The sequence below is a fragment of the Anastrepha ludens genome, chromosome X (assembly GCF_028408465.1).
Source record: "Anastrepha ludens isolate Willacy chromosome X, idAnaLude1.1, whole genome shotgun sequence".
Lineage (NCBI taxonomy): Eukaryota > Metazoa > Arthropoda > Insecta > Diptera > Tephritidae > Anastrepha > Anastrepha ludens.
The window spans coordinates 52652037-52666539 of record NC_071503.1 but is presented as its reverse complement, the minus strand read 5'-3'; the positions used below and the strand labels follow the sequence as shown (position 1 = coordinate 52666539).

At 36.6% G+C, this 14503-nt stretch overlaps 2 protein-coding genes across 3 annotated transcripts; one reads left to right on the top strand and one right to left on the bottom strand.

Moving 5' to 3' along the window:
* Positions 1 to 10939: 10939 nt before the first annotated feature.
* On the top strand, positions 10940 to 11824 carry LOC128869279 (uncharacterized; the record flags this gene model as incomplete). The annotated part of the gene is made up of 2 exons (XM_054111818.1): positions 10940 to 11152; positions 11211 to 11824. Coding segments are annotated over 2 exons (801 nt in total), but the record flags the coding sequence as incomplete, so codon positions are not given.
* Positions 11825 to 11997: 173 nt separating this feature from the next.
* On the bottom strand, positions 11998 to 13013 carry LOC128869278 (putative nuclease HARBI1). 2 transcript variants are annotated; one of them, XM_054111817.1, is made up of 3 exons: positions 12646 to 13013; positions 12444 to 12588; positions 11998 to 12377 (listed from the first exon to the last, which is right to left on the bottom strand). In XM_054111817.1, the coding sequence occupies exons 1-3, from the start codon at positions 13003 to 13005 to the stop codon at positions 11998 to 12000; spliced, it is 885 nt and encodes a 294-aa protein (XP_053967792.1). In that variant the 5' UTR covers positions 13006 to 13013. The 2 variants fall into 2 exon arrangements, with proteins under 2 accessions (XP_053967792.1, XP_053967791.1); XM_054111816.1 differs by having other exon boundaries at positions 12444 to 13013.
* Between the last annotated feature and the right edge of the window lie 1490 nt (positions 13014 to 14503).

Below are 14503 nucleotides of genomic sequence, written 5' to 3'. Positions count from 1 at the left end.
GTAGTGTCAAACGGTGTAAACGGATTTCATTCGCCAAAGATGATGAAAAATATGACCAAACGTTCTGGAACCAAGTCATATTTTCTGATGAGTGTAAGTTCAGTATCTGTGGATCTGATGGCCAATATGACCGGCACTGTGAAGCATGTAGGGGGCTCTGTGATGGTTTGGGGATGTATGGCTGCAAACAGGGTTGGAAACTTGGTATTTATCGAAAATATTATTGACCGATAAGGGTATTTAAATATTTTGAAAAACAATTTAAAAGAAAGCGCTACGAAATTAGGCCTTGGAGGAACGTTTATCTTTCAGCAGGATAATGACCCGAAGCACACATCCAACATTGTACGAGAGTAGCTGTTATACAATGTGCGAAAACAGCTGAAAACACCGCTGTAGTCCCCGGACACCAACCCAATCGAACATTTATGGGAACATTTAAAACGGCAAATACTTAAACATCCGATTAGAAATAAGGAATAACTGAAAAACGTCCTTCAAGAGGAATGGAATAAAATACCACCAGCTGTAACTGAAAAATTGGTGAAATCAATGCCATCATGACTTAAAGCGATTGTAAAGTCTAATAGTTAACCTACCAAATACTAGGATTGGATTTTAATTATGTTTTTGATTTCACAAATTAATAATATGATGAACTTTATACTTTCTTTTCAGACATGAATTTTTATAAAGTTTAATATAAAAAACTATAATTTGGTTGCATCTTAAAATTTTGTCATTATTTGGATTAAATACGATTTTTGTACAATATTTCATTCATGTAAATAAAACACAATTTTGTTATAACTTCGCACAGTGCGGCCGATTCCCAAACAGCTGGCCAAAAGTCGAAAAAAAAAGTTTCTAGATAGAGTTTTTTTGTCTTTGGGTTGGCTACAGTAATGCCTTGAGTAGTGAAAACCGTTCATAGCAACGTCCTGTACCCTAAGTATCCTCTGCATTTTCAGTCGCAACGTGGCCTTCGTTTGAGCATCGTATTACTGTCGATGAAAACCAAATGGAATCATCTTCGGAAAGTTAGTAAAATACGAGAAATCTTTAGTACATATCAATACCTCGACACATTTGAGTTTTCAAACTGTATAGTAATACAACGCCGTCATATGCTGCTTTGAAACCTATTAAAGGTTACTCAAAAAAGTAATGGTTACTGAATAAAACAAGATTCAGCTGCTACCACTTGCTAATCAGCGACCCCGAAAACATATAAATTTACATGCATCTTGATTATGTTCTTGAATATACGCTATTTCACGTGAGGGGGTGGCCAATACGGGTGGAAGGGGGTGGATTTTCAAAATTTTAAGATCAAATTCGTAATCAGCGACTCTGAAAACATAAATCATCATGCATCTTGATTATGTTCTAGAATATACGCTATTTCACGTGAGGGGGTGGCCAATAGGGGTGGAAGGGAGTGGATTTTCAAAATTTTAAGATCAAATTCGTAATCAGCGACCCCGACAACCCCCGAGTAAGAAATTTTGAATCAATTACTTAATTTTTTGAGTTTTGGCCAGCTTTTCGGAATTCGGCCGCACTGTGCTTCGGTTGTTTGAAGGAATCGATTGGGGGGAAATTGAAAACGTGTCCGGTGTATACTTACTTCTGTTACTAATTGTGGCTTGGATTTGATTAAAGAGATTAAATATATGCATGTTTATTGATTTATATAAAAATCAGTTCATATACAGTATGAACTAATATATTTTATATCAAAAAGAAATTTCTACTTATCAAGCACAAAAAATCCTAAAACTCTATTTAAAGCAATTATAATTAAAATAAACTCAATAATTTTAGCAAACTTTTCTGGTTTTAATTTTAATAAAAAATAGTTTAAAAAACTAAAAAACACGCTTTTATTGCTAATCGAACTAAAAAGTAGAAAATAAATTTTAATGACAAAGAGACCTATAAAGAAGTAATTGCAAATCGAACGATCAGTCATAGTCAACTACCTCAGAACAGAATTATAACAAAAATTAAGATAGAAATAGAATAATTCAAATTAGAGTTAAAAGCGTGGGATGCTTGATATAGTAAATATTACAATCATTCTATTGGCAACTACCTATGTACAGAAGGTTATGAAAGTGAAGCAAAATGCATCCCACGCTTTTAACTCTAATTTGAATTATTCTATTTCTATCTTAATTTTTGTTATAATTCTGTTCTGAGGTAGTTGACTATGACTGATCGTTCGATTTGCTATTACTTCATTATAATATAGGTCTCTTTGTCATTAAAATTTATTTTATACTTTTTAGTTCGATTGGCAATAAAAGCGTGTTTTTTAGTTTTTTTAAACTATTTTTTATTTTCTACTTTTTAGTTCGATTAGCAAAAAAGCTTGTTTTTTAGTTTTTTTTTTTTTTAACAATTTTTTATTATGAATGAAAATTATTGTTATCATTGCAGTCAGTGAATTAATGATTCGATATATTCGTGTTATATTTAATTCCTTTCTTATCGACTGTGAGTCTAAAGCTATGCAGTTATCGGCCGTGATAAAGAAGTAATCGGGATGAAGAACTTATTTCGTGGAGGGAGCCTAAGAAACGGCTACCCCACTCCTGAAACGGAGAGGTAACAACAAAATATACTGACATAATCAATATGTTACATACTTTTTCCCATATAGATCATTGATTGAAGGTCGAGCCTTGTTTTTCTGAATGAAAATTATTGTTTTCATTTAGTCAGTGATTTATAGTCCGATTTAATTGTGTTATATTTAATTCCTTCTTTACCGACTATATGTCCAAAGATAGGCCAGCATTGGCCTTGACACAGAATAGATACTCTCAGCACAGAACAAGGAGACCGTGGATTATTTTGACACAATCAAAACGATATGTAAAATTTCAGTTTGGTTTTTTTTAGTTCATTTTTGTTGTGAATTGTACATTAATCGATAAAATTTTATAAATGAAATTATGGTAATGATAAATTCCTTCTTTATTTGCCAAAATTTTTTTCCGTAAAATAATTTCAAAATGTATGTTTTGATTATTTTATTGTAATTAAAAAAATTACATCTTATAAGAAAATTATTTCATCTTATATGAACATTGAATAGAGTAAATTTGCGTGTATGAGACTTGTAGTATCTACGCATGTGTAAAGACTATACAAAGTGAGAATGCAACTACCCTGAAAACGTTTTAGCCTTCCATTGCAGTGCCGCGTGCCCGAGCAAGTTCGAATTCGAAAGAGTAAGTCGTAGACTCCCGAAATCAGTAAGAGTAACTCGGAGAGTGCAGGCATGCGCAGACCGCGCGTTAGCTCTGTCTGTCTTACTCTTCTACAGAAGATCTAGTAAAAAAAGGAAATATTAACCCTGGCAATCCTAATAAGGATAATGGAAAACTGTTATCAAATTATTGCATTGTCATCGGTCCTTTATAGGTGTGCAAAATTCCAGGTCGATCAGATTTTTAGAAGCCCGTGAAAATTAAGCTCAAAGATTCCGTTCCATACATACATACAACCTGAGCTAATAAAAGTGTGTTAAAAAAGAAACCGTGCAAGGTCAAAAATATGACTTTTTAGTATAATTCCGCCGACTTTAGCGTCTGCGCCACAAACTAACTGGTTACGCCATTATCTCAATCGCAAATTCATTCGCTTCGCTGATGACACACGACGAATCCCTTACTAGTGTGTTGAATCCCCTACTACTGTGGTGAAAAATTATATGAAATCCTCTACTCTCTCTATCACACTAGATAAACACAGAAAAAAATCTGAAATCCTCTACTAGCGTGGTAAATAAAGATATGAAATCCTCTACTAGCGTGGTAAAAATCGATATCCTCTACAAGTTGAATTTGAAAATCCATTACTATGAATCTACAAATTAGTACTCGAAAAAAGCTCATTTAACATTTGCGCCTTCTCATCTCATTACCATACTCTGATATTAGCTTCACTATTTGCCAATTTGCTATGCATTGAAAGAGTTTGTGCCTGCAGGGCATCGAACTTTTGCAATAGCTGTTGTTTATCCACATGTAGAGCACCCACTAGAGACAACAACCGAGCATTCTCACTCCGAAGAGCGCCAATTTCGTTGACAACAGTAGGCAAGGTAACTTGCTGTTTATTAGCAATATCATTTTTTGTTAATATTGTGTTGCTTTTTTGTATGTCGGATGAAGCAGGGTTGACGACAGCTTTCACAACACACAAATTTGATGGAGAAAAAGAGCTATTTGAATTACGGCGCTCAGCCGTGCAGTTTTTGCAAAAGAAAGGCTTATCGGCCGTGATAAAGAAATCCAAATCAGCCAACACAGTTCAAATGGAAGTATTCCTTGCACTGAGCACATAGCACCTTCGATTGATTCTGATCAACCTTTTGTCCGCACAAACAAGGCATATGAATTGATATATCACCAATAATCATTTATGGATCACGTTAGAGTCAATATCTCAATTTTTTAAAATTTAGCACCATACTTAATATGAGTAATTAACACTCGAGTATTAAAAAATAACGAAAACAAGCGGATCGATTAATAAACACGTCTGTACGTTACCGATTCTTATCGGTAATTTAATCAAATCACTGTCCAAATATGTATGTATGTGAATATTTTGTACAATCATCTACTACAATCACTACTATTCAGCGTTGATCATCCTTTTGTCAATTTTAAATAGAGTTCCCTGTGGCTGAACCATTTTCCAGCGCACTTCAACCACTTTGAAATACTTTATTAAAAAATTGGTTTGGGATTTTTGATTTTAAGAATTGCTTGAACACAATATGTCTTGATTCTGTTCTTATTTTTATATTCCATTCCTTTATTGCGATCTGTTTTTTAACATTAAGCAATATTTTTACTTAAATCTATTTATTTTATTTAAAAGAAACAATTATGGAATACACCCAGTGGCGCAACCATTTACGAATTTTAAGATACATAATAATTTAGACTAACTTATTACTAATCGAGCTCTTTTGTAGATTTTCTCTTGATACTGATGAAGGTTATGCGATTTGCAATTATTTCTGTGGCAAGAGGGAGTGAGTTCGATTGGAGTCGTGGGTTGTGTGATGTGATATATTTTCGTATTTCTTCAGTTATTGTGGGTATTTTGAGATCACGATGAATATGTGCATTTGTGATATAATAAGGGGCGTTTGAGATCATTCTAAGGGTTTTTGACTGGAATCTTTGAAGTATTTTCATGTTGAAGTTAGCTGCAGTGCCTCAAAGTTGGATGACATATGCCCATATCGGTTTTAAGATAAAGATAGCTTCCTTTCGAGAGCAGCATGAGAATTCCGATGTAGTAACCAATCCAGGCTTTTGAGCTTTATTCCTAAAGCCTCCCGTTTGGTGAAAATATGGGTTTTTCATGTAGAGGCCACATGGGGGTGGGAGTCAACTATGAGTACGGCAGTGTCATACGCAAACGTTCCGACTATTGTTTCTTCAGAAGCTGGTAGGTAGATAAGTGTGTATTAAGTATAGGATGGGGCCCATAACACTGCCTTGGGGTGCTCCAGTTGAACTTTCCCATAGTTCAGACTATTCTTCGCCAACGAAATATCGATTTTCGAGGTAGGACTTAATAAATATGTAATAATTTATTGAAAGAGTACCTTTTACTTTTTGGAGTAAGCCATCACGTCAAACGCGGCCAAAGGCTTGAAATATGTCGAGAAAACCCGCTGTGCAATATTTTTTTGTTCATATGTGTATGTGTATGCTGTTTATAAGTCTATGGACTTGTTCGATTGTACTGTGTTGGTCCTGAAACCGAATTGGTGCTTTGGGATTATATTTCGAAAAAAATAGACATACATATATTAATTTAGAAAACATTTTAACTATTTCGTGTACAGTACATGCCACACATTTAATTATCTATTTTTATGTGACATATACATTTTTATGTAAATGTACAATACTTCATTATAAATAAATTAAAATTTGGATAACAATATCTATAAATATCATTCCTATTTTTAAGCAAACTTAATCACTATCACTTTCGACCATTAGCTTTCTTTTACGAAATTGTAATATCTGAGCCATCACTGGATAAAATAATCTCATTGGATTTTTCTTCTGCATTTAATGAATTGGTTGTAGTGTAGCTTTTGAGAAAAAATTCTGAAATAAGCTTTTATTGCTTATTTTTATTTGTAATATCTTTGTAGACTTCTTCATATTGATCATTAACACCACGTTGAAATTTAAGACCACGATCTACAATAACATCTTCTCCTTGAAAATGGTTTCCTAGTTTTCTTCCTAGTACAAGTCCCTCGTGAACAAATTTAGCTGTGAAATCATTGTTTTCGATGTCAGATTCCAATTTATATTCAACACTATTTTCCTCATAACTTTTAACCGTTTCAATTAAGTCGTCTGCATTTAGTTCATGATCTTGCATTAATTCTGTAATATCTACTTGAGTTATATCGTCAAAGACTTCTCCACCCAATTCTTGACCCAACTCAATTATCCGAGAATACTCTTCCTCCAAAACTACGCTACTACTCCATGCTTATGTGTTTGATACAATCCAACATTGTAAACTTTTTCAAGGCATCAATAACACAGGCCTGCGAAATTTAACTTTTTTCAGTTTCTAGAATGGCTGTACTTGTTTCTTGTAGTTTTTTATGCGCTGAAAACGAATCTGTCCTTCAAAATGCTCTATCACGTCAGGATTTTTGGTAAATGAAGCCTAAAAGGTCAAAAAATGGCCATTTTAGCCATTTTTGATAATTTTTTTTATTAATTTGCACGTCGTTTTCTCTGGCGTGAATGTTGCAGAGACTCTCAGCTTACGTAATGTAGCATAAATGTTCCCCACAACCCTATTTATATGGTCAGCATAGGTAAGTTTTGTGTTGAGAATAAGCCCCAAATTTTTTACCTTATCCATAAAGGTAAGGGAACTTGTACCTATCCACAATTTAGGGATATTGTCAACATGCACAACACTATTACGTATAGGTAAGACATATGAATTTGACGCGTTCAGACATAAAGAGTTTTCATTAGCCCATACAGAAATAGCAGACAAATCACTGTTTATTTTGAAACTTAAATCTTCAACGAGACCAATACGACTGGACAAGTACAATTGTATAACATCAGCATACGCATGGACATTCACATACTGACAAACGTTAAAAACGTCATTGACAAAAATACTGAATAAAAGCGGACCAAGGATAGACCCTTGCGGAACACCAGTGTGTACGTATCTAGACTGGGATGTTGATTTACTGGTCTTGACCTTCTGCGTTCTGTCTCCCAGGTAGCTGGCCATGAGCTTCACCGCACTGTCATTGAAGCCGAAATAGTGTTTAAGCTTCAAACATAACAATTTGTGATTCACTGAGTCAAATGCTTTAGAAAAGTCAAGTAAGCAGAGTAGAGTCAAGCCTCCGTTGTCAAAACTAATTCTAATGTCGTCCAGTATTTTAACCGTTGCAGTCGAGCAACTGTGACTTTGATTGAAGCCAGATTGTAGTGGAGAGGGTAGTCGATTGTTCTGTACAAATGATGAAATTTGCCATGAATAGAATTTGCCTTTTTTGCGATTGAGAAAACTATATCCTTTTTCCATGCTGCTGGGAAACATGAACTAGTCAAGCAATGGTTTATTATATGGGTAAGGGGTCCTATTATATATTGGATGACTATACGGACGAGTTTTAGCGAGATACCATCGTCGCCTACAGCATTAGACTTTATTTTAGATAAAGCTTTCAGGACATCTACCTCACTAACTGTCATAAATTGAAACTGTTCTATTAGAGTAGCACAAGGTGAGGACTCTTTTAAAATAGGAGCACAATTTGTTTTCTTACCAACACTAATGAAGTAGTCATTAAGTTCATTAAGTTCATCAAGGTCAATCTCACATTCGGGACTTTCCTTGCCATGAATTTTAAATTTTTTAAGGTTGCGCCACAGTTCTATTGTTGGAAGTGACGGATCAAGTTTTGAGTAACTGTACCAACGTTTCGCTTGTCGTATTATTGCATAGGAGCTGGTGCATGCACCTTACGAGCCTTTGAATAGCTCAGCCAGCAGTCCGTCCGCTCACGGCTTTGTTGTTCTTTAGCCGCGTTATCGTTATTCTCACCTCGTCATGGTAGTGTAGCGAAACGACAATTCCGTCGTCAACGATTGGGGTATCGGGATCCTCACATTCTCTGTGAGATGTGCGGCTGTCACTGTTTAACAGGTTCGAGATGTGTTCCCTCCATAATTTAAGATTGGATTAGCGATCCCACATTGCTCGCGTTGCGCTCGATCGCAGCATGGCCTTATAGGCCGCATCCTTTCTTTCTGCGGCAGCATGATTATTTATTATTTACTTAATTAAATTCGCCGTCCCCCAGTCGATATTGCACATATTGTACTTACAAAAACAAAATGCCTTCACAGGCGCAGAAGCAGTATTCTAAAATGTTATTTAATACAACAAAAACTATTTAATTCATAAAGGCAAGCGCATATTTCTAAAAGCAAGGCTTAATCATTCATAAAACGAGCCCAATACATCTTCTTTCTCGCGCCTGAGCTGTCCATAGGCTTATTTTTCTTGAGGAAGACAAAAATATTTGGTGCACCGTAATTTTTTTTCGTGCCATCTATGTATGTATATGTATACTTTATAAATCCACGAGAGACGGGCGACAGCGAATGGTTATTCCTTCAGCTAACGGGTTGCCCATATTCGACGGAGGACTGGCCGGACCATAAGTTTTTTCTTTCCAGCGACCCGCTTCATTTACTCTAACTGCACTCATGGTTGCCGTCTTCCTAATATGTAGGTCTATTGGAATAACGTATCTCAGAACATTGAGATATTCCCTAGGACGTGATCTGATTGCACCGACCGTTAATGCACAGGCTGATCTTTGTATACTGCCGAATAATTTGGTATTGTAATCTCTCTCTAGAGCTTTCCACCAGACTACCGAACCATACGACATAATTGGTCGTATAACCACCTTATACGAGTACAACTATAAGGTAATACCCCTGTTACATACTGTTAGGTTAATATTAATGATAAATTCATATAAGGTATTGGGTATGCCTCTCATTGGCGTCACATCCTAGTGGCAGGATATTGTTTTTGTGGTCAACATACGAGCCTCGTCAGGCGGCGCTGGTTGATCGTGTGCCAATAGGTGCAGGCATTGTTGAATCTCACGCCGTCAGCAGCTTCCATTTCGATGACCGTCACATCCGATGAGAATCCGCTGACCTCAGTGCTTCGCACTCTGGGGTGCTGTATCAGTGCGATGTCTACGTCCTCCTCCGATAGGAGAACGGATAGGTTGTCCGTTGCAGTCTTGGAGTGCTGCAGACTGATCTGAACAACCTTGAGACTCATACTTATTGGTCGTTTTTAGGGGTTTTGGCGTTAAGATGCCTGCTCGTATGCTACTTGTTAGCGCCGTTGTTTTTGATAGAACCAGTTCCATACACATGAGCAACTTGTTAGCGTCGTCAACTTCGTCCTGCTCATCCTCTGGATTCGCAGAACAGAATAACTTCGAATCCGCTTTTCTCACGCCAAACCGAAGTTTGTTGTGTACTTTTTCCAGTAGCTCAATACGCTCCTCCGAGATTTGGAGAAGGAAGGACACACTGTTCTTTTGCGGAGTCTCCATTTTGATGATGCTCCAATCATCCAGCGGAACAGTGCGGTTGTGTGCTTGCAAGTATTGAGTTAGCTGCTTAGCTTCGAACTCCATGTTCGGTATCCAGATACGAGCCCTCGGTCGTCGTAGGATCTCGCTGGTTAAGATTAGTTCGAGCCTCAAATCTTCCCAGTACCTTCAAATCAAAAGAGAACTGATCGTCACATATCCACGAACCCCCCTCCATTGAATCAACTCCTGGCACTCGACCGTCCGGGCTTGCCATGACGTGATCACAGACACTATGAGACAGCCGAGCCTCGATTTCGGACCACTTTTCGAACACAGGTTTTCCGTGGTTCGTTAATTCGTCTACTAACGCCGTTTTCAGGTGATGCCGTGCTACCTCATTAAACGCGCATTTGGTTTACCGCCCTTGCCCTGCAAACGATTGCGTTTTACGGTTTCTGCCTTCTGGGTGGCCTGGAACGCCAGGTAGTCATCGACACCTTGACTGATAGGCTGCGTCTTTGGGATGAGTTTCACCTTCGACATCATTTTTGCTGATTCTTCCGAGAATAGTGAGAGACCTCTGGTAAAGCTTACATTAGGACGGGCCTTTTTTAATGCATTAACGCTTTGCCACGGAACGCGTTACACATTGAGGGAGTTGTTTAACGAAGTTTGCGTCTTCGACTTGTGTGATTCGCGGGAGATAGTTATTCTCCTACCCCCCTTTCCTGGGTGGTGTTCCCCTATCCACCACCTGGGGTCGCGCCCTTTAGGGATAACAAGTGCCGCCAAGGGTTCTTCGCCCGTACCGATATAAACAATTACCCATGAATAAGAACGTGCTTATAAGTCGGCATACTTATATACCTATACACCGGCACCCACTCCCACAACAAAAATATCACTATTTGCGAAATTCCGAACAATTCTATAGTTAGCATATATGTATGTACATATGTTAGCAGATATATGTATCAGCCCTATCATAGAATCCGTCGTAGACAGTTTTTCGTAGAAACTAAGAAATTTTAATCATACAATTCGAATAGCTCCGAACGCACATTCGAAATTCGTAGAGTAGCATTCACTGAATACACTCGTAACGTCAAATCTTACCGTTTCGTACAATTTTTCTACGACAACGTTAGACTAACGGACAAAAATTAGAAGTAGTAATAAAAAGAAAATTTAAAAGGAGAAAAATACGAAAACTGTAAAATGTAAGTTCTATATTAACTGAACTATAAACAAAAAGGAATTTTTTAAGTATATGAACTTTTATTTGATTTTTACAGGTACAAAGTTGTAACAACACGTCAGCAGTATGCTAGTTTGTTGGAACTAATAAAGGAGAAGCCAGAAATTGCTCAGGGGTTCTCCAAATGCTCGAAGGAAGAGGTAGCCGAGTTTTGGCAAAATGTTGCGAAGCAGCTTAATAGTATAGGCCCACCAACCAAAGATGTATCAAGCTGGAAAAAGGTAATAAAGGGCTGTATATAAGTACATTAACCGTTTGCACAACATATTTTTATTTCAGGTGTGGTTAGATTGGAAGGCTTATATAAAGCGGAAATTGTCAGAAAACAAGAGGGAGCAAACAACAACTGGCGGTGGCCGCTATAAGCAGCACCACTTTAATGAGATGGAAGAAGAAGTAATCAGACTGACCGCTTTAGAGACCAGCACACACGGTATCCCAGGCACAGTAAGTGTGGGACTACCTGCTACTGTCGAGGCAGAGAATAGTGGACCCGATCCGGACGTATCCATGCTGTCGGATAACTGCAGTCCTTCTTTCACGAGACGTGCACCAACTGTCCAAAAGCGAGTCGGTACAAGTACTGTAGATCTTCTAAAAGAGCAGCTAGCGCTTCAAAAGGACTTCCAAGCAAAGAGTCTGCAGCATTTTGAACAGCAAGATATGAAGCTAGACAATCTCGCTTCGACTATGCAGAGAATGTGTTCGGCACTGGAAAAAATGTGCGACCTGAAAGCCGCCGACCTGGAAGAAACGCGTAGGCACCATAGAAATATGGAGTGCTTGAATGCGGCCAAAAATGAAATAAAACAACAAATGTTAGAAGTCGAGAATAAGAGCCTCGAAGCGTTGTCAAAAAAAAAATAATAATTCACATTTTTTATTGAAAACTATAAATGTTTACTGTGCCTTACTTGTATGTATATATGTATATATATCGTATTTACTAGGTATGGCTAGACTGGAAGGCTTATATTAAAAGGAAGCTAGCGGAAAACAAAAAAGAACAGTCATATATATAATACATAATACATATATGTAAGTCTTGCTATTTTTTAATTGAATACTATAGTCGTGTTAATGTTGATGATATAGATTCCCTTATCCGAATAGCTGCATCAGTATATGTTGAAGGAGAAGGTTCACACGTTTGATTAAAATGGTTTTCTTCAACATTTTCTGAAAAATCATCAACCACGCGATAATGCATACAAATATTGTGCAATGCTGCGGCAACGTTCACTATTTGGCAAACCTTCATGGGTTCATAATAAAGCTCACGAGCACCCAGAAGGCATCTGAATCGGTTCTTAAATACACCTATGGTCCTTTCTATAGTATTTCTGGCTTTTGCATGTATTTTATTGTAGTTTCCTTCGGCGCTTCCTGTTGTAGGTGAACGTAAAGGTGTCATTAACCATGGCTCTAGAGCATATCCAGCGTCTCCTGTGGAATAAATAAAATCATTTTAGCAAAAAATTATTCAAACGGTCTATATGTGTATGCACATACCCAAAAGCCAAGTGTTTCGTTCGCCGTTTAGGTATTTATTTTCAAAAAAATTTCGCGCGCTGCTTACGTTCCAAATATGAGCATCGTGGTTGCTGCCAGGATACTGCGCATTCACGTAGCGAATTCTCATTTTATTATCGCATATCTGCAATAAATAAAAAATTAGAAAGATATTTGAAATATCAGTTTTTTCAAGACTTACAATCATAGCATTGATGCTATAGTACCCTTTACGATTAAAATACAGGAATTTGTCCTTAGCTGGCGCAACAATTTTAATGTGTGTTCCGTCTACACATAAAATCGCACCAGGAAATCCATATTTTTGATAAAAGTCCATCTTTGCTTGTCTTTTTTCTTCGTTGCTTAAATCCAGATTCACCCACTGAGGACATAGGTGACATTGAAGAGTGTGTAACACGTCTTTTAATACGCCACAAAATGTGGATTGAGCCATGGGAATGTCAAAGTCCTTTCCCACTCCATGCTGGTACCCACCCTCTGCAAAAAAACGTAATACGGAAGACAAACGCTGGAGCGAAGAGATGGAGCACGACCTCATTGAGCGTGCATTTCCATCTAGGACACTTAAGACGTACAAAAACGCCGCCTTATTCAAGCGGTAATTTTTAGTAAACCTGTTTCATAAAATAAAGTTAACCTATGAAGTTATGAAGTTATTCCTATACTTACATTGTGTCCTCGACATCGAGCGGATTGCTTGCGTCCCTTAATATTTTTCGTTGAATTTTCATATTCGCTCTACTTCTTTCACCTTCCGCCTCCACCAACATTATAGAAAATATCAACGAAGAATCCATAACACTTAAAAGCTTTGTTTTTCCAATATATATTGCAGTCTAATTAAATTTATTTACGCTTGTCTTTATTGAAATTTTAATTTATTGCAAAACATTTGATTTCGAAATGTCAAAATTTAAAATATGCGTATGGCAACATCTTTTTCGAATTCACATGGGTTGCATGATAAAAAATTGCTCCGATTCGGAGCGGACATTTACATTCGGAGATTTGCTACGATGGATTGTGCGATAGGGCAGTATATGTTCTACATAAATGTTTATATTTTAATGAATAATTTAATAACATAATTAAAAGTAACGTTTATATTTTTATAAAGATTTTAAAATAAATAAAATTTAAATAAAAAATAAAAAGTGAATGTACGGAGAATCGGTGAATTCACACATCAACTAACCTCTTAAGCATATGCTGTATGTGTGCCACAGCATGTCATATTTGTAAAGTTTGTTTCTGCTCATTCCATTTGATACTGAATTATGTCATACTTCACATACTTTTTGGAGTTTTTCCGGTTTCTTCGTACTGATTTGTGATTCATTCAGTTTTTGCTTCACGTATTTTATAGCGTATTTTCGGATAAATTTTCTTGTACTTGTATTGATATTTGTTTTTGAATTTTCGCCTTTAAGCAAAAGTTCAATAATTTCAGGAGTCATTCAGTTGTTTTTTTTTTATTCAGTAACATTTTGAACTAATGTATCTTCGGCAGGGATACATAGGCTATTTTTTTTAATTCTATGCCAACTTGTTAAATGATCCAATGGGACACCAGGATATCATGAAGCAAAATGCTTTATTTCCGGCGTCAAGGATGTTTTTAAGTTTTCATCACAGTTTCACAATCTTGTGTTAATTCTTCGATTTTGTGGTTGTTTTCGAATAGTAACTAATTTTAATTTTACATTTGCAAGTAACAAGTTACGTTCTGAAGGAATTTCATCTTTCGGTGTGTTGAAACTTTTAAAATCATATAGGTAAATCGTTTGTTGATAAGTATGAAATCAATTGGACTTCACACAATGTTATGTTGATTACCTTGCACAGTGGTCCGGCGGCCGGACAAAATTCAATTTTTCAATATTTTTGAAATAAAAATTTGATAATGCAGATGTTTTCTTAAAAATTCAAGGCAGATTTCCTGAAAAGATTACTTAATTTAAAAAATTTTTCATTGTAGTTTTTTGACTTTAAACATGAAATTGTATGCAAATCGTACTTCATACAAGAGTTTCATT